General features: G+C 37.7%; 1 protein-coding gene across 3 annotated transcripts in view; it reads right to left on the reverse strand.

Annotated features, from left to right (window-relative positions):
• The window catches only part of AKAP6 (A-kinase anchoring protein 6), a 384054-nt gene that overhangs the window by 35106 nt on the left and 327483 nt on the right, over positions 1-21465 (reverse strand). For all 3 annotated transcript variants that reach the window (XM_075926957.1, XM_075926955.1, XM_075926956.1), the window contains one exon: positions 4631-4846. In XM_075926957.1, the coding sequence (XP_075783072.1) occupies positions 4631-4846 (216 nt within the window). The remainder of the gene's footprint in view (positions 1-4630; positions 4847-21465) is intronic.

Here is a 21465-nt window from a genome sequence, read left to right on the forward strand (position 1 = left end):
GTACCATGGATTTATATAGAGGCAATGGAGCTTGCAGTCTGAATCACTGACAAACACATTTTGCTTTAAAATGCTGGAGCTTATTCCAGCACTGACTAACTGAAAGACAGTAGTTAGAGACAGGATTAAGCTAAATCCAAGGATCTCAAAGTACTTTAAAATGCTAATGGCCTTAAGCATCACAACATTCCTGTGAGGTAGGGCATTATTATTCTCATTTGACACATGGGAAAACTGAAGCAAAGATAAAGAGTCCGTTAAATCATCCATGTCTTCCCATTCTCTGTTATGTTCTTCAGCCAAATGACCACGGAATCATTTATTGTTTTGAAATTAAATCATTATTTTGCCTAGTCTCTTTTTAACCTAGCCAACTTTTTTGCCCCTTCAAATGTTTCTGAATTATAATGCTACTTCTGCCTCATGAGAAGGTCATCTTTTGCCAGAGTTTGGTGATTGCATTACATACTAATATCTCTTCATTATGTGTAGGTTTGTGATAATGAAGGATAATGAAAAATTCAATATTTTTTTTCAGGGCATCAAGGAAGAAATTTGAAAGAAAACACCAAGCCCTTGTAATTAATTCTAACATGGCTTTTGGAAGGGGATAAGGAATCAAATAAGTAGTAAATGACGATAATAAGGAAGAGTAAAAAGATAAAGGATAAATTAGGAGGAGAATGGGAGATGCAAGCAACTCCCGCACCTCTGTAAGGAAACATAATCAGCTGTCTTATTTACTGTCAGAGAGTCAGATGCCATCGGAGGTATAAAACATCTCATTTGTTTTCATAAATTACAGTATATTGTGGGCAACCTCAAATAAAGACTTGTTACCAGGGGATACTGTTTCTGTGCCAAGACTGGCACACCATCAAGTGCAGAGAGCTGGGGAAGCAGAGGAAGCAATCTTGGGACCATCCCAAGAAATGACTACACAGGAACTGAGTGAAAGGAAAAGCTATAGCATGCCAACTCAGGGCTGGGTAAGAGCAAGAACCCAGAATTCTGCAGAGGTTGGTGCATTTTCAGTGCTGAGAATTCAACTGGGTTTATCAACCTCAGAAACCTGTGGAGTTGGCTATGTTTATAGAATCTTATTATAAACAAATCCACAACCTGAGACTCTGAAATGAAATACTGCCACAAATGAAAATTAAATGATAATTCTTAATATCTGCCCTTTCTCTGCAGAGAGGAAGGTATGACCCCCTACCTGGTTGCAGACAACTCAGTCTAGCACACAAGTTCTGCTTCCCCCAGGCAAAGTGGGAACAAAGCAGCTTGCAGCTTGTGAAGTTCCATGGCATCCAGACATCAAGTAACACACAGCTCTTGCACAGTTTCTCTACCTCAGCTCCCAATCGATTTCAATCCCAAACAGAGCCACAAGACTCACTTTGCTCCTGCTGCAACCGCAGCGCCAAACTTTAATTAGCACATAGCAGCTTATTTAGAAGAACAGCATCTCCAAACAGCAAATAGCTTACACACAGCAGCTGTTCACGTGAAAGAGGAGAAAATATGCACTCACTGAAGAAACTTGGACTTCTGTTCAGTAACCTCCAGGATTTCTCACGGTAAGTTTAAGCATGAAAAAAAAATCCATTCAGCCTCTTTGTGGCAGCTCATATCTCAGTGAAATGTATTTGAAACCCAGGTCAGCCTCTCTCTGGTAATTTTACTTTAATTACAGCAGCTTCCAGCAACTGAGCTTCAGGAACTTTTAAAACTGCATTTTTTCTGTGCTGCAATAGCTACTGTACACGCATGCTGTTGCAGCTCCAAACTTCAACTAATTTCTCTACAGCAGTTCCATTCCACAAGCCAGTTTAACTCCACAGACTCAGGTAATGGTTTCTTAGAGCTACAACTATCATTTAAAAACATAAAGACAAACAATTAAAAAAATTCCCAAATTGCCTACATCAGATGCCAGATAGTTCAAAAAATAGAGAAGGGCTCTAAGCCCTGAATGCAAATTTTCCCAAAGAAAAAGTTCTGCTGTTTTCCTTTTTCCAGTCACAAGCTATCCTCTTCTAATCCCTTATCTTAGGGCGTGTCTACACAGCAGGGTAAAAGTCGAATTAAGATATGCAACGTTAGTATGTCAATTGCATAGCTGAAATCGAAATAGCTTAATTCGGCTTTTGGAGCTATAAACAAAGCAGGAAGTCGAAGGAAGAACACTCTTCCATCGACTTCCCTTACTTCTCATGAAATGAGGGTTACAGGAGTCAGAGTAAGAAGTCCTCCATTTCAAAATTAATTTGAAATAATGGTTTGCTGTGTAAATATGCACTATGTCAGTTATTCTGAAATAATGCTGCTGTGTAGACATATGTTTACTGTGCCCCATTTCTCCAGCCATGTTTTGCTGCTGATTTCCTTTGCTTCTGTTTTCAACCTCTTGGATTTGTTCCCCACAACATTCAAGCATCAGTAAGCTGGTTACTTGCCTCTTCAACTCTTAGCTCCCTTCTTCCTCTCATATCTAACCCTAAGTGTGCCATCTACAACTGGTTCCTCAAGTTCCTTACACCCAGCTGCCTCCTGGGTCCTCTCCAATTTGGTTTTTGTCTAATACTCCGTTGAAAATGCTCTCATTGACATTTTGATTTATCTGTTCTTTGGTGTATTTTGAGGCCTCAGATCACCAACCTTTGTGCTGCTTTTGACCCAATTGATCTCCTTCTCAATACCTGACTACCTTTCCAACATCTTCTCATTCTCTAACTTTTGTGATACTGTCCTTTCTTAGGTTTTCTTCTATGTCTCTGGACTTCCAATAGGGTCTCCTTTTGCAGGTCCTCTTCCTGCCAGATTTTGCTTTCTATGTGAGTCCAACAGGGCTGTATCCTTAGCTCCTCTACATCAAGTTTCAGTTTATTTTCTTTGCCTTCAAAGTCCTCTGGAAGTCTGCATCTCTCACCTTCTACATTTCCTCCTGGCTTGTTCCTTCCTCCCTACTCCAGTGCTTTTTGCTAACTTAGATACCCTGTTTTTCTGCGTTTCCAGGAACTCTCTCCTTTAGTTTCTTCCACGTCATCTCCTACAAAGAAGCACCCATTCTGTAATATCTCATAAGGCCACTACCCTCATTCATTTCCTTCCCGAAGTCCCACTTATATTGCAATACCTATAAAAATAAGCCAACTAATTAGTGGCTAGATAGAAAGGTGCTCGGCTATAGTTTTGGATACATAATGCTTTTTAAAAACCATGCAAACATCAAGACTTGAGTCATTTATCACCTCAGCCCCTTTGATTTTGTGCAGTACCCCCTTTCCCACACACTTTATCGCTTCTTTTTTTAGACCATTAACACTTGGGAGCAGGGATTTCTGATGGGTTACTAGAATCCCATGTACTTTCTGGGCGCTATATTTATATAAAAATACAACTCAGAGATCTATTACTTTTTGTTTTTCTTTTAAATGGAACTGCAAAACATTATCTCTGTTTAGAAAACAACCTCACCCCCCAAAAATTTAACCTTTCATTGCTATCCACTAAATCATCAAGAAAGGGATGGATGTCAAGTAATTTTGTCTCTTTTTATTTACTATAATCCTAAAAATTATATAAACTAAAATATATGTTATTCGTTCTATTATTTTTATGATGCATGTCAGCAGATTATCATCATTGTTTCTGTGGTTGCAATATTCATGCTTCAGCATTGGGCTAGTAACACATGCATTGGGCTAGTAACACAGAATTGACATCCTGGGTCAATTCATCCATGGCTATTAATGGACTTACGGTAGGGATACGGTTTATTGTCAGAATACAATTAACTCATTCCAATATGGTTTTATACTGTACAAGACCTGTCTAATTGATGCCACTTAATATATAGCATAAGTAATATACTTTGCCTCTTAAGAATTGCTTCCTAAGATAAGAGTAGATTAATACATTTTCCTTATATTTTAAATAGTACCGAACTTGTTATATACCTGAAGTTTTCAGTCATTGTTTCCCAACCTTTTCCAGCCTGAGGCAAACTTACTTCAATAACAATTTTGAAATGTGGCATACCTCCCGGTGTAAAACTATTAAAACAAACCCTTTCACAAATGCAATTTGGTTGTGACACTAATTTAAATAAATGAGTTCTCCCCCTCCCCCCACAAGTGACTTTTCCAACATTCCATGGCACACTAGTAAGCCAAGGCATACAATCTGGGAAACACTGTTCTCTGTGAAGAATGCACTTAGTGGTAGCATGGTGATAAAAACAGTGTACAGAAATATTCTGAAGTATTATATTCAATAAAAAATTATTATTGACCCAGTCCTACAAGGTGCTAAGTAACTCAACTTGCACTGATTTCAACAGAAGTCAAATGTGCCCAGTCTTTGACAGGATGAGATCCCTTGTGATTAAAAATGCAGCAAACAGAACATATATATTATGATTTTATCTTATTAATCAGTCATGTCCATACCCAGCACTGTTTTGTGAAAAATAAAGCTTTATTTGTTAACTATAAAGATTAGTGATGGAATCTTGAGTCAGAAAATCCACTGTAAAATGAATATGTTTGCCATCCAGTGGAATAATGGTTTCTATGTGACAAATTAAACAATACTAGGCCTCTTTAAAGCAAACATTACTCACCGGGACTTTTCCCAACTTCTTTTGCAGCCTGGTTTGCCACTGAACAGCCTGCATGACAATGGCTTCCCACCTTCTTTCAAGGTTTACAATGATCAGCTGCATAGATTGGTGATCTGCACTCAGATGGCAGGTCTCCTGGTCATCTAGGAGGTGCTGGCATAATCGCAACACAGAGGCTACTCCACGTCGTCTCTGTTTGATCTCGCAGCAGAGAGACTGCAGGATAGAGAAATGACAGAAGTCAGTGCGGTGTAGTCTCCAAATATATAAAAACTAAACTGTGAAATTTATACTTTGTAGTGTCCAATCTTCTTCTTACAGTCTGTCTGTGCTCCATTCATTGTTTCCTGGTAATGCACTTACAGATAGGTATAATAATGGCAATGAGGAGGCAAAGCTACTTGAAGTCTTCTTCAAATTAATGTCATGCATATGCTATGTATTTCAATGATGCCAAACAATTTACAGCACAGAGTTCTACCCAACCACTTTTCCAATGGGGCATGTTTCTGAAAATTAGTTATCCTGCCAACCTCTAGTCATTCAATTTTTAAAATGGATTTAAAGACTCTTTTAGGAAAAAACAAATAAACACTATGCTCATAAAATGGCAGAGTTTAATTCGATGTTTAATTCAGTGCAGATCTAGAAAATCAAAATAAAGAAAAAATATATTACTTAGAAGAACCATTAGAAATGATGGGCCATATGCTACACTCCCGAGGAAAAACGTGCAGCAGGGAAGTGCAATGGTCCTCTTTACAATCTTTACAAATGGCTTCTTGTGATTAGAACAGTCCTATGGCATTTCTTATGCTGAAATGAAAATAGAAGTATGGTGGTAATGATAACTATGTTCAAAATTATGAGCATTTAATAGCAACTATGGTATTTCATCAGAAAGATCTAGTGGAACAGAGGAATACAGTTTGCACCTCATCATGCAATTCAAACCCATGAACAAGCCTTGTTATTGACAAACAGCAGTTGAGGCCAGGAAATGCTGCATATACTCAAGAAACAAATGCAATGGAAATCTCATAAGATAACAGTACCAGTAGTGCATCTCCTGTGCTGCAATTCTGTGCAGTATAGCGTGTTTAAGTGCTATAGTCTCCACACCCACCCATCGTCTATGGAAACTCAACATTGCATTAGGATTGTATTAACTTGCAATGTCTTTCTAAATTATTTCTATGAGGTTTGGGGGCACACTGCCTAGGCATCTATGAGGCAGAGTCCTTCAGCCTCAAACTTGACCATCTACCCTTTCGAGGCATGCCGTGAATCTAATATACGATTCCTAACTGGCACTTACTTTATACTATGTATGTAATAATGGAGTTTTCCAGATAATTTTAATTGTAATTTGCCAACATCTGTTTTCCTCTGCAGGACGCCACAGATAAAAGTAGATGACCCTATGAGAAAATCTCAACTCTCATTTAAGCATTTTTGTTCTCTAAATGAACAAGTATTTTGTTTTTAATTTCCTGTTTTGAAAACATTTAAAATAAACTCCTCACAACTTTCAGAGCAGTTCACAAGTGCCAACTGCAGAAAAATAATAATAATTAAGATGGACACCCCTTCTAAACTTGATTGACAAAACTTTAATATTTTTAAAATTTGAATTAAGTTGCTGCATTATTAGGGTGGATTTAAAAGGGAAGCTATGTTGAAAAGTGATGTGTATCAAAACAGTATTTGCCCTCAAGGACATTTGTGCTTGGGCAATGACTCTAAGCTGAAAGACTTGAGCAAAATAGTGGTACAAATATCAAGAAGGATATATCTTTCTTTTGCTCACTGAAAGCATGCAAGTGATTTTTTTTAATTCAATGCCTCCAAAAGAAATGATGATTATATCCACAAACATAGCTGAATTACTAATCTACTGGCACAATTTGACTGTTCTAACAGTTAACAGATTGCTTATTAATCAACAAGGGTAAACAAGACAATACAATCTCATTTAGAGAGTGAGTTTTAATGCCTAAAAGTATTTGTATTCAAAATGTTAATTCTGATAAGGCTTCATTAGAAGATGTCTTAAAATGATTAAGTGCATTTCATTGTAAAGTACACTGAGTAGTATATCAGCAGGTGGACATTTCATACAGATGTTCCACTTATTGATATAATGCATTCTATAGCTATTTAAATTACCCTAACTCTGTAATAGCTGGAATTCCATTATTTCTGTAATGAGAGAACTCTGTACCTTCAATATTTCTGAATTTTAAATAAGGTGAATGACAAATTCCCAAACCACTATTTATGGCAAAATATGACCAGGAATTTTATTATTCAATTTAGACCAGTGCTGCATTTTCACTTAAGTTTCCTGAACTTGCCCTTATTTATTTTCCTAGGGTTCATTACTATATACCAACACAACTCTTCATGTAATCATGTCTGATGAATTTCCTTTCTGATGCTGTTCATTAGCCCAATATTACTCCAGAAAAAAAATCTAGGTACAAATACAGTTGAAGGTCTTACTTAGCACTGCAAAAGAAAAGAAATTCAACATTATATGCTGGCTTTTTATGAGATAGATTGTGATCTCAGTTAAATTAATGAAAATCTGAATAAACTTGACTGAAGCTGAGAACTTGGCCCCAAACCATTATCTCACCTTCCTATGTTGAGGTACATCATGATGACATCTTCTAAAATGCTGGAAACTATAACACTCCAGTTACAACCCCATATATGATAAAGTTGGGATTATTCCATCCATAAACTAAAATATGTGGGATGTTGTACCCTGTACATTGTATTATCTGCGTGCAGAGATATAGGAACCAACTCATCTCTCACTTTCCAACAGCACAATAACATTAACTTCACAAGCACTATTCTTGATTTACATGTGTGACACAATACAATTAAACTATGGTAGTTTTGTTTCAACTTTATTACATGTTATGATTTATATTAAAAAAGGATGAAAAACTCATTTCTAACAAGGAAAAGAATTACTGTAAGTCTTCTAGCTCTATAAGAGTTATTAATCAGGTAAAGGCACATAAACAATGTCTAACTGCAGACTATATTGAATCCAAAGTGGGTATTTATGGTCGTTGGTGCATCATGCTAAAAATGGTCATTATCTGTATCTTTGACATGATCTCTCACAATGTCCCATGTATGCAGCTATTGAAATTGAATGGTCATGTAAAAAACTGAGAATACAGTGATTGTGCACCTACAGTTCTGATTTCCAAATCTTCACCAATTATTTTATTTTAAATATCTAAATGGTATAACACATATTTTCAGATAGCAGCCTCTACAAAAACCTCATAATCAACGAAGCCATTACACAACAAAAGAAAAGCAAAGACGAACAGGATTTTAAAACCTAGATGTCTAAAATGCATGGACTTTTAAACACTAAATCCATTTTTAGGCATCTGCCTTATTTTCAAAAGTGTTGGACATCCCACCATTCCAACTGCCCTCAGTGGAAACTGTTCATAATCAGCCATTTGGAAAATCAGGAAGAGGTTTCTATACAGAATTAGGAGTCTTGTTTTAGGTTCCTATGTCTGACAATCTTGGCTGAATTGTCCCAATAAGGCACACAATGTTTTGCAGCTTAGGCTGTGTCTAGACTACAAAGAAAAGTAGGAAAAAGATATGCAAATAGCAAACCGCAATTTGTGTATCTTTTCCCGCTTTTCTTCCAAAAGAGTCTTTTCCAACATTAGTCCCATCTACAAATGAGGTTTACACGGATGCCAAAAAAATGTGTCTACTTTTCTGAATTTTGTGGGGGGAAAGCAAGTGCGTTCCTTGGACACAGCAGAGCTTTTCCAGGTTACCTCCAGTATCCTGGAAAATCTCTGAAGTCTAGTCCAGTGTGATACCGCGACCTCCCTCTCAGTTGCTCACGATCCCCCTCTAAGTTGTTCGCGACCCCCCCTCTAAGTTGCTCGCAAACCCCTGGGGGGCCGGGACCCACAGTTTGAGAAACACTGGTCTAGTCTGTAGTTTATTTCCCAGAGTAGGGGTTCCTGTACATCACAGCAGAGCCCTGGAGATCTTTTTCCTCTCGGCATAACTCTGTTTAGTGCTTTGTAGCTATCAACCTAACAGCTAAAAAGGGCTGGATTGCACTCCATTCACATCCTTATAATACTACACTGTAAATCATCTGGAAGGGCCACTGCTGAATGACATCAAAGATCACTCCCAATTGAAGAGCAGAACCTAGTGCACAGGATGGCTCAGAGAAAAGGGATTGAACCATATACTCTCACACAGCATGATAGAATACTACTGCTTGGCTACTAAGGCCCTGATTCTACAAGGTACATTAACAGATTCTGAAGTCAAGTGTGTGAGGAATTTTCTTGTATTCAATAGAACTATTACGTGTTTGTGTAAGTTTCTTGCAGAACTGAGACCTAAGCAATATTTTTCAACAACTGCATAGTCTTCAACTGCAAAAATAAGCCAGAAAATGGAGTGTGAAATTATGGAAATTACTAAATGAAAAATTTAGTTTGTCATTGTCCAGTGCATCAATGTTAGTCTAATGTTTTATATCACAGATTCATAGAAATGTAGGGCTGGAAAGAATCTCAAAAAGTCATCATGTCCAGTCCTGTGCATGGTGGTAGGACCAAGTAAACATAGACTATCCTTAATGATAGGTATTTGTCTAAACTGTTGGTAGGAACCTGCAATGATGGGAATTCCACATCCTAAGCCTTGTAAACCTTTCTAAACCTTGTAAAGCATTCTTATTCCTGTTCTCTGGACTCTTTAGTTATTCCATATCTTTCCTAAAGTGTGGTGCTTAGAATTAGTCACAATACTACAACTGAGGCCTCAGAGTGCCGAGTAGAGTTGGACAATTACCTCCTATGTCTGAAATACAACAAACTCAATATACCTCAGAATGACAGTTTTTGCAGCTGCATCATGTTTTTGGCCCATATTCAAATGTGATCCACAATTGATGTCCCCTAGATTTGTTCTGCAGTATCACCATCTAACCAGGCTATTTTCCAAGCTGTAGTTCATTTGTTTTTTAGTTTCTAAGTGAAGTACTTTGCACTTATCTTTCTTGAATTTCACCTTGTTGAGTTCAGACCAATTCTCTAATTTGACAGAAGTCATTCCTGTCCTCGAAAGACTTTGCAGGCCCTCACATCTTGCAGTTATCTACAAATACTATAAACATACTCTGCATTCTGTTTTCCAAGTCATTCCCAAGGATACTGAATAGGACCAGATCCAGGACTGACCCACCTCTGTGATGCCCCACTAAAATATGCCCCCATTAGTTTTACCGGAAAGCATTGATAACTACTCTGAGTACTGCCTTTCAATCAGTTGTTCAGTCACCTTACAGTAATATCCCAAAGCTGTATTTCTATAGCAAGAATTTGAATTACCATATACAAATATTTAGATGCCTTTTAAAACAAATTACATGTGTTTTCACATACTTTTAGTACACACTGAAATTTCTTTGCATGAGGTCTTTATGTTTCAGTCATTTTTATCTTCCCTGTTTAAAGTTTGACTGACTTTGTACTTCTGAATATTATAGTGTGTGAACAAAGAAATAAAAGAAAATTCAAGGCCCAATCTAGCTGAAAACACCTGAGGTCTTTGGAGTCAGGAAAGCTATTTGAAGAATGCCAGTTTACATGTTTTAGTTTCTTTTTACTTTTAGGTACGGAAGAATTGCCATGCCAATCGGAATAGCAGTCTTTCTAATCCTGTCTCCTTGTTCTGACAATAGTCAGTATTAGATGCTTCAGAAGATGGTGCAAGACTACACTGAGGACCATTATGAAATAACTAGCCCAAAGTGGAAGTTTTTACCTACTTTTTGCCAGGATTCTCCACTGATGAAAAAGGCTTTATATCCATTTTATATTTTTTCTTATCTAATGTAAACCCAGTAAATTACAACTCGAACTGTAAAAAATATCTATTTTTTTAAACTCAATATTTAAAGATAGACCAAGCTAGCAGAATTTAGCTAAAAAAAGTGAATGGAAACAATTATAATGTTTGCTGGTTTTCACAGTATAATGATAACATTAGTCAGTCATGTTTTCAAGTGGAGAACAAACAGTGGGAACAGATGAACTCTTCAAAATAAAGGTCCTGGGCCCATTTTATCATTTTATATCTGCTTTAGGCCCATGTAACATCATGGATTTCAACAGAGTTGGCACGAGACTAAAATACTGCTATAAGAAGTCAGGTCCTTTATTTTTATGCAAATATCACCAAATAGAAAGCAGTGGGGGAGGGACAGGAAGTTGAAATAATGATGTACCAACACACTGTTTTGGAAACTATCTTATTTTTCAAAGCTTTCCATGAGATGACAGTAGTGGTCTTCTAGCTGGCACCTACTTTTGGCTGTGCAGCAACTTGTGTTTTAAAATTAACTGTGCATCCTGCATGAATATTGAAAATAAGCATTTCTATTAGTGAATGAAAAGGACAAGCAGTGATAAGTAATTCCTCAAAATAAAAAAGCCAAATGCCATGGACTGGAAGTGAATGATGACTTGTCATCTTTTAAAGAAAATACTGGCAAACACGGGTGTTTTAACTGATTTCAAGGTTAAAAGAAAATGTCACCTATTATAGGATCTCCGCTTAGTTGCAAATGGTGGGACTTAATCTATATTGAAGCTAAATATTCTATAAGTATGCAGTGAAGTGCAAAAAACAGCAATTGAAAAATGACATGATTAAATGGCACAACATGCAATCATTTGCTCTCAATTATATCAATGTATCTTCTTCATTTCAAGGAGTCAGGCAGATATATTGTTTTTTAAATGCCTCTATTAAATTGGGCACCAATAATAAAATAGATGAGAGTCCTAATAAGCTCATTTACGTAACATACATCATACACCACAAAACTATTTTCTCCAAAAGGGTTTGCTCATAGATTTGTCTCTGGCCGTCATCAGTCTTGGCTATATTAAAAGATTTTAAAGGCATAATGTTGCCTGCAGGCCCATTCACTGGAAAACCTTTGTACAACTTTTCTGTTTAACCCTTGTGAGATCTTTAATGCTAATTATGGAAAAAATATTGATATAATATCTTTGCTGTCACATTTTATTACAATGATGGACACAACAGAATCGGGGATTGACATTTTGGAAATATCATCTAATTGCAAGTCAGAAAAACGGAATGATAGTTTAAAGTAGATTACGACTTCTTTCAAAAACAGTGAACGGGTTTCCTTTATTTAAAAGCCATACTTTTAAATAGCATTAGAGGCCATTACATTGCTATGCTGCACACATCTCTCTAAGATTCTCTGATCAGTGAAGTATTTCCCTGACAACTTTGGAAACTGTTCACATTTCTTTAAAAATAAATCCGTATTTCCCATGTTGAACTTTCTTCCAAAGATACACATATGAAAATCAACAGCTTACTTCAATCAGATCACTCACATTTAATAAGATGCACATTTTTAGGGAATAAAAGCAGTACCTTCCAACTTGTCTCCTGAAGTTTGGAAAATGAAACAAATCCCAGCAATGAATCTAGAATTGCTGCTTCTCCTAGGCTTACTCCATGAAAACTGTTATCATCTCTGTGTGACATTCTTTAATTTATTTGTGCCACTTTTTATGCTGGGTTAAATATTTTTAAATATATTTATTTTTAAGAAAATAGTTCACTCGCCTGATATGTAGTTCATATTCACATGTAATTAATAATATGTAATATACTTGTTCTAAATTAAAAACACTATTAAAATTCCAGACCTATAAAACAATATGAAGATTACGTTACTCTAAAGGAAACGATAATAGCTTACAGATTGCTTTTATCATTACTAAAATGCTGGTATCTATTACAGTGTCTCCCTGGAATAAAGAATGCACTTTTGGCAATAATCTGTTTAAAAAGTGTCCATTATTGTAAAGATGCTGCTATCTAAAGTCTCAACTAGTCTGCAATTACAGAAAGGTAACTTTTAACAAAAAAAAAAAAAAAATGGTGTTCGATGTAAATGTGACTGTTACTGAAGTATGAAACATGTCTTCTGAGCCCTTATTTTTCTTTGTGGGTAAGAGAAAGCATTCATTAGCATTCATTTTTATATTAAAAGTTTTTAGAATTTATTTATAACACACTGATTTGTAGGTTAAGCTGGCTCCAGGTACCCCTTGGCAAATAATTTGTGGGGAAGAAAGGAGGTAATGGAAGAAGCCATTTTCCCACTCTATGACACTGTTTGCATTTCCAAACACTTCCATTTTCTGTCCTCTTTGCGTTTACATCTCAGAAGATTTTCTTCGCAATGAAAACAGGGGAGACATTTTGAACTATGTAGTGGAAAATGTTACATTTTTTGCAAAATATTCTAAAGAAATAGAGGTAGCATCAGAAGGGCAAGACCCAGACATGCTGTGTACATCTTTGGTAATGAAACCTTAACATCACGTTATATTCACCTGGAGGCATCTGGAATTATAAATCTGAAACTTGAGCTAGGTTTATAACCAGTTGGTTTGAGTTCTGGAGTTAAAACTTGAATTGAAATGTAGGTCTCATGTCAACAAGCATCATACCTAAGATATAAACAACCCTCCATTGCTCTGACTATTGTATATTTGATATATACTGATACATATACTGGTACTTGTGTTCATTCAACTTTAATGAAAAAGGATTGTGATGACTCAGCATTTAAAACCCAGTATCCTCCTAGAGGCCCAAATATACACTATTGTTAAAGATTTATATAGCATGAGTGCATGAAAGTACAGGCTGAATCTCTAAAATCCGTAACTCTTTGGTCTGGCAACATCCATGGTCCAATAGGGACACAGATATTGCTGGACCAGAGAGTCCCAGCTGTCCAGGTTCAGAATCATAGCCTGGGATGGGCTGGTGGTGGGGAGCCCAGCCACAGCGGGGCCAGTGTGGGGGAAAGCACAGACCTGGCCAGGGCTGGCAGCAAGGAACACAGCCCCAGCCAGGGCTGGAGGTAGCAGGGCTTGTGGCGAGGAGTGCAGAAGCACAGCCTCAGTCAGGGATGGCATGATGCAGGATTGTAGTCCCGGATGGCACCGGAGTCAGGTGGGCACACAGCTCAGACCAGCATCGTGGTAGTGGTGGCAGGTGTGCAGCCACTGCTGGGGCTGGAGACAGCGGGGCTGGCCCCTGTCCACAGCTGGTGGGGTGGACGATGCAGCCTCTTGTAACAGCTGGCACCATGGGATGGGAGCTAGGGGCAGCAGCAGGTGGCAGGGAGCATAGCCCCTACTCGGAAGCAGAGCCTACCACCGGATAGGGAAACTTGACCTCCCCTCATCCAGCAAACTCTTGTTCGGGACCACTCAGATCCTGAGGGTACCAGACAAGGGAGGTCCGATTTGTATGCTAATAGCTGTAACAGATGTTGCTAGTTTGCCTACTCCTGCCCTCCTTAAAATACCACTTCCAGAGTTTCTATGCTGGTATATTTTCCTTGTCTATCATGAAATGGTCATACATTCCCCAAAGCACTGAGTGCTTCTTCCCTTTGAACAACATAAGACAAACTTCCTGGTGTTACTTCAGATGTGAAAGCAGAGTATAGAGAAGAAAAATGAATTTAATCTTTTTTAGGGACCTACGAGTGGCCAAGGAGGCAGGAAGAGGAAAATAAAAACAGCTAGGGTAGGGAAAATACATTTCCTTTGGGTTTTTTGTCATACCAGTGAGGCAACTTTAAACCTGGGTGAACAAAAAGATAGGTTGAAAATAACACCATCTTCACTCCTAACAAATGATATCCATTTTAGTGTTAGAGGATATCCATGTATTTTCTGCTAGAGGCTTTCATTTCTATCTGTGAATGCAGTGACAACAAGCCCTTCTTTCTGGAAAGTTATTCCTAGTCTTACTCCAAAGGGTTATCTCATCTAAAATGAAAAGATGAATAATCATTAAATAAAATATTTTCTCACTTTGTGTCTTATCTTGCCCATATTTATATAACATTTTTTTGAGGCTTCTTAAGCTAGGCCCTTAACAAAACTCACAGACTTCAATTATTTTCATCAGAAAAAAATAAGAGTCAGGCTAAAGAGACACCTTCTCTTTTCAGTCTCTCCTTTCCTAGAGGATGGGAACAAGTGGTGTGAGGTCTCCTTTCTGTGATTTCCCATTCAGTATAGAGAAAAATCAGCTGTGAAATGTTTTGCCTCTACAGCTCTGTTGAAACTATTTTCTTCCATTTCTAGTCAGAGGAGGAGTTAGTCTAGGTAAAGGTGTGGCTTGATTTTCCTGTAGGTGGAAGTGAGAAGGAAGTTGTTCAGGAAGGTACGATCTCTTATCTCATTAGCATGTGTGTACTGGGACTGAGGTCACAATGCTTAACTGAAACTTTATTACCTGTGGTTTCTTCCAGACATTATGCCATGTCTGGTTCATTCCTCTAATAATATGTTGCCAGAGAGTGCCATCGCTTTCAGATTGTCATCTCCAATTTGTGGTGTGCAATATTTTGTGACGTTTAATCAATATAAACATAGGGGATGAAATAATCTTTCAGACTATAAAGTATGGTCTTTTAGCACAAATATAAATGTTTTTTATAGAGGAGCTGATTCTAATATCCTTATTCACATGAAATTAGACTATTCTCTAATAATAATGCCAATAAAATAAATGGGATTACTGGTAGAGTAAAATAAGGGTATTTATACAGTCCATATTAATACACCCGGTTGGGCAGTGTTCTGCTAACTCCCAGGTAAGACTAAACCTGGGAAACATTGAGTAAAGAGCTGGGTAACTCAATTTAATATCAAATTCAATAATCTAGCGCCTAATTCTGGTCTGAGTACTGAATATTTATCATCCCTATTAAACCACTTATATACAAATGTTCTGATGTAGACTTCTTATAAATGTGTGAAAGTTGCATAGACAATAAATCATTATGGTGACATAAGATCTATTACATTCTTCATGGTCAATGATCCACCAGTTTCAAAGAAACTCTCTTTAGTAAGAATTAATGGCTCCAGATCAGAGCTACTCAACACGCGGCCTGTGGCCCATTTGTTTGTGACCCACAGTGTGGTTTGGATTTACGTGGGGCTCAATATGTGGCCCACATGTAGGAGCCAAAAAAAAAAAAAAGGAGTCAATATAGCAGTCTTCTGTTGATATGCATTTTAGTAGTTAAATTCCTTGACTGTCATTGCTCATTAAAAGTGCTGTCATATGGGTGGAAATTGGGTAAATATTGCATTTTATTAATTTCAGCAAAACTGACTTAAATGAAGCCCGTGTGTTGTATAGTCTTGCCTTAGTCTTTGTATTGAAGCCCATCAGTATTTTCAGGCCCTCAGCATGTGCTGTGTGTGTCATTGTGGCCCCCGGGGCTTCCAAAATTGGGTATCCTGCTCTAGAGGCTCAATAATCCACTGAAAGTGATATGATTAAATGCAGGTCAATGGCTTCAAAGGGGACGTTATAGACAACCAAGTCAATCATGTTATCATATTCAATGGTAACTAAGGGTGCATCCACATATCACCCTAAGCTTGAAACAAGATACGTAATTTGCGCTATGCAAATTGCATATCTTATTTCAAATCTATTTGAAATAGGCTATTTCAAAATTTGGTGAATCTACACAGAAATTTTGAAATAACGTGCTATTTCGAGACATCCCTCAACCCTCATGGAATGAGGGTTACCAGGATACTGAAATAACGGGTGGTTTGTATAGACGCAGGGTAGCTATTTCGGGGTACCTCTGGTATCCCTAAATAACCATGCATTGTAGATGTATCCTGAGTGGGCCTGAATGGAGATAGTAACTAAATTTTGTCAAATCTCAGACTTTTCCATTTTTATCTCTACTTGTTTTTTCTATCCCACAAACAAAGAAACTCAACCTTAGAGTTGAGCCAAATCACTGACTCTCCCTTTTAAAAATCTGTAAATTAATATAGATAGATCTATTTTCAGAGAGGGGGTTTGTGTGTTTCATTTTGCTCTCCTTTATACCTCCTTTATCCTTTGTGGTTGCTGGAGTAAGTCTCACCCTGCTGATGATGTTAGAAGAGAATGTATCTGTATTTTTCAGTAAACAGATCCTCATGCAGCAGCAGATGAAAGGCCTGAGAAGTCAATAATGTGTATAGATACAGGAGCTATAGGTGGAAAATCCAAGGTTTCAAAGACATCCAGAGTGGTGATGGTATGGGGCAGGAGGCAAGTATCTGACTCTCCCAAAGAATGCAAAGCTAGCCAAGAGCCTATGAATAAGTCCTCTCCACGTCTGTCCCTCTAAGAGAACTTCTGACCTATTTTGGAGGGGTCTGTACACAACACACCCTAGCTTTCTTTGGCTTTTCATAGTAGAGAAGGCTGGGAAAGGAACTGTGTTCCATTTTGCATGACAGATTCCCTGGTGTTATACCCTGAATGGCTGGGACACCCTCTTAATAACTAGGCAATCTTTACAGTTAATATATTTGAGAAGGGTGAGGAAACAGTAGTTTCCTTACAGCCTTTGTCTCCCAAATCCCCTCACAGCGTAGGATTCACTCAAGGACCCACCCCGAAGGCCACCAGGGCCATCTTTTCCTACCTCCAGCACCCTGGGTGCTGAGAGGTGAAGAAGAAAAGTGCACCCATCTGCACTATCCCCGCACCTGGCACTACAGCTCGGGATTGGGATTTGGGGCTAGTCTCGATCTGCCTGGCACTCCCTCTGGGGAATAGGGTTGGGGCAGTTGGACTTGCGCAGCTCCAGCCAGAGAGTGGGGTCAGGCTGTGGGGGCTTTGCCTGCTCTGCTGCCCACTGCTCAAGGTGGGAAGCGGAGTCAGGTGCCTCATGGACACCTAAACTTGAGTCTGACTGCTTCTGAATCCAAGCACAGTGAAGTAGGCTAGAGGAGAATTATTTACACTTCCACTATACCACATGGAGCACTCCACATATGTGGTGGGAATTTCTTGGTGACTGGATCTTCTATCTTTGTGGACCATTGTTTTGTCAGGGGAGCTAGTATAAAGGAGACACATGATCAGAGTGAATCAGGGACAGATTGGCATACTAATTTTAACCTCTGAATACTGAAAATGTGAGGATCAGAAAAAAAGAGAGCACAAACAGACTATCCACAGGTCAAGATTCACAATCCAAACAGAATATGGTGGTAAAGGCTGCAGTCTCAGGTAGAATTTTTTTTTTCTTTCGCAGGAATTCATATGATTGTGGCTCCAACTGGGAAAACCTACCTGAAGCACAAAGTGAGCTCTTGAATAGCAATAATTAGAGTATTAACCTGTCACTTAGAGATGTGAAAACATCTATGCTTCTCAAGGTCAGTTGCAGAATCTCACATTTTTGGCAAAAATCATTCAGCATCTGTCTCATTACATTGCAAAGTAATGTCACAAGATTGGGTACCCACTTTCTTCTCACTTACTATATAAATGTTGCCTTACTATGGATGTAAAACCCCCTCACATGGGGTACTTCATTGTTTGGTAAATGACACCCCAGTTGTATCTCCTTTTGAATGTGACCTTAATCAGGGAATTTTTCATACAGCCCCACCCTGGATGTCTTCCAGCTTGTTAAAGTTTAAGCCAATTAAACCTAAGTAAAGGTTTTATCATCTGTGAAAAGATTTGGAACTTTGGACAGTTCTGCACTGATAAAAAATTTAAAATTACTACAACAGGTTTTTTTCATCATTTTAGATTTGTAGAAAGGATTAAAGCCTCCCTGATTTGGAAACTGTTTTGCATGCTTTTGTTACATCAACACTGAATTTCTGTAGTTTTTTTCTTGAAACTCTACCAGCAGTATTGTTACAGAAATAGTAATAGATCCAGAATAAAATGGCAAAATTGATTGCTGGCACAGTTCACACATTTCTCCAATGTCTTGGCACTGCCTTCCAACTTTCAGAATGAAAATTTTATTTGAACTGATGGATTGCAAATGTATGTCCTCAGTTTCACATCTTGGGTTCCTTACATTATGTAAATCCATGTTGCTGGCTTTTCCTTTTAAATAAAAATTTAATGGTAGCTACAATTTTATGGCTTATCCAAATATGGTTTAAGTTTTATCTATGGACTTTTGTTTAACTGATTTTTTTTAATATTGGGCAACACTTGCAGATAGTTACAAGCAGAAAGTGACTAACTGATGGTTAGCTTCCCATTGCAATATATGTTGTTTCAATAAAAAGTTTAGTGGCTTTAGAGATAGAGAGCAAAGAGATGTCCCTAAACAAAAAATTAAAAAATATTTATGTGGCAATAGCTGGAATGCTTAGTCACAAGTTCCATGAAATATTCTCAGAATCCGTGGTTTTAATGGCAACTGAGAGTTCACCAACTTTACAGAGAAAATCTGAATGTAAATAGAAACAAACACTACTCATGGACAGTTAGGAATGCATAATGAAAAAAAACATTTGCCAAAACTTCAAATATTTGCCTTAATTTTCAGAAGTGCTGAGCATCCACCTGTCACACTAAAGCCAGTGGGAGCTGCAGGTTTTCAGCACCTTTGACAATCAGGCCACAATATATATATATTTTTAAGGGCCTGAGTATGGATTTAGGAACCTAACTTTAGGAACCAGCTTTTTTTCATTGTGTCCATTATTTATTGGTTTTTATTAAATTAGATTACAAAACTTTAAGAAATGTGTTATTATGGGCATCTCAAGTGACACAGGCTTTGCTATTATAACCCAGAAGAAAGATGGAGGGCACTTTCTAAGGTTGACTGGCAACATGCAATAGCAGCTTATCCACTGCTGCTTGAGTGGATTTTGAGACAAGAGAAATTCCAGCAAGTCCAAGCTTGTCCTTGAATAGACTGGCTGTGAGGCGAGACCATACCCACTGTCTTTTTTGGCTCATGATGGATCATTTCTCTTGAACTGAATCCTTGGATGAGTTTTGTTATGAAATACAGTGAATGTATGACTAAGTAATTAGCCTCCCTCTCTCTTTGGGAAAGGATTTTCTTTGGAGGGAAAAAAAGCAGCATAGTTTTGTCAATATAAGGTCAATCCTCTTTGCTAGCCAGTAATTCACACAGTTCTCTGCACTGACTACACTCATACAATAAGATTTACAAAAAAAACCTGTCACTAAAGAATGCACATTCCTCTCCTCATTTTCACTCCCTACCCCTTCCTGCTCTAGGTCTCTTTTCCTCTCAAAATTGTTATTCACCCCATATTGCCTTTCCCAGCTGTAGGCAACACTATTAAGTTAGGAAATCAGTGTTGCCAACTCATACAACTTAATTGTAAGTCTTATGGATATTAGGTCTGTTTGTTAAAGTCCCAGTCATAGAGCTATGTGTTTATATGAACGTCTCCTGTTTCATTTAAAAATAATATGTTTCTGGTCCTCAGCGTTGCAAAGAAAAGGTTGAAATTGTGAACCCTAAAAGCTTCAACACTAGAAGAGCAATCAAACAGCCCACATTTATATTTTAAAAAAATCATGATTTTTAAGTCACTCTTAATTTTGAGGTTCTAATTAATAATTTTTTAATGGCTGGTCTTAGCAAAAATCTGAAATCAAAGGTCCTACACAGCAGGAGAGAAGGCCTGTGTTAACGTCCAAGAACATGAAACACCCCTGTCTATCCTATAGCCCCTTCGTTGCATACAAGGTTCCTGTCAATATAACTTTCCTCCCTGTAGCAGGCTAGGCTAATTTGTGTTTGCAAGCTCACTTAACATCATTGTTGATCAGCCAGTAAGTATAACTATAAATCTGTTAGCCTCTAAGGTGCCACAGGACTCCTCATTGTTTGAGTCAGTAAGTGTAACTGTAGATTGAAATGAAGTTCATTCTTATCATTTGGGAGCAGTGTGAAAAATGTTTGTAGCGGCATCTGGCCCTGCAATCTGATGGAGGAAGTGATCAAGTATGCACTTAAATCTGGGTTTCCAAAACAGTAGTGTCTAGTGCAACATACAGAATACTGAGCTGACCAGAATATATCAGATGATTTTGTTACTCTGAAAAATATATAACAAAATAATCACACACAGTATAGCAAATGATGACAGCAGCTAGCACTTATTCTAATAACAATAAAGGAAAACTGAAGAATTGTATCCAGCCAAAATGGAATTTTACATCAGAACAAACAGCAACACCAGAAACAGTCTTTTGTCACCACGTAAGGACTATATAAAGAGGCAAGAAAGAGACAGTCGTGTGGTTAAAGTAAAGGGCCCTGACTTTGGAAAAGCTGGGTTCTGCCCTGGCCATAGAGCTTCTGAGAGAAGTTGTGAAGATACTCTTTGCATTTCATTTCCCCCATTTCTAAAGAAGGGGGAAACAATAGCTACAACAAGGTTTAGTACTAATGTTCGTACTGCATAGACAGATCTGGGGGTGGACAGTGCTAGAAAAATGCAATGCATTATTATTGCACAGCAGTATTCCAAAAGAAAATGTGTAGCAGTTCACACTTTAATAAAACACCTACATTAATCAGAGCCAATATTAATTTTCATAAAAGAAAAAAGTTAAAATAGCTGTCTACTAGTGAATGAAACATGTCTTACGTGCCTTAGTGTTCCCATCTTATGTTCCCACTAGATTTACCTATAATATTCAACCTTTTCTTCAAATAAAAACAGAAAGAAAACAATTTCAAAATGAAATAAAAAATTTTCCTGATCATATGTACAACTTAAAATGTAATGCTGCAGAATAAAAATCAAAAGCACTATTACATTTATTTTATTAAAATGGAGTATTTCTCTGTGTGCAGTAGCTGTAATCTGTATAGGACAATAAATTTCCATTAA

Source organism: Pelodiscus sinensis, chromosome 4 (genome assembly GCF_049634645.1).
Source record: "Pelodiscus sinensis isolate JC-2024 chromosome 4, ASM4963464v1, whole genome shotgun sequence".
NCBI lineage: Eukaryota > Metazoa > Chordata > Testudines > Trionychidae > Pelodiscus > Pelodiscus sinensis.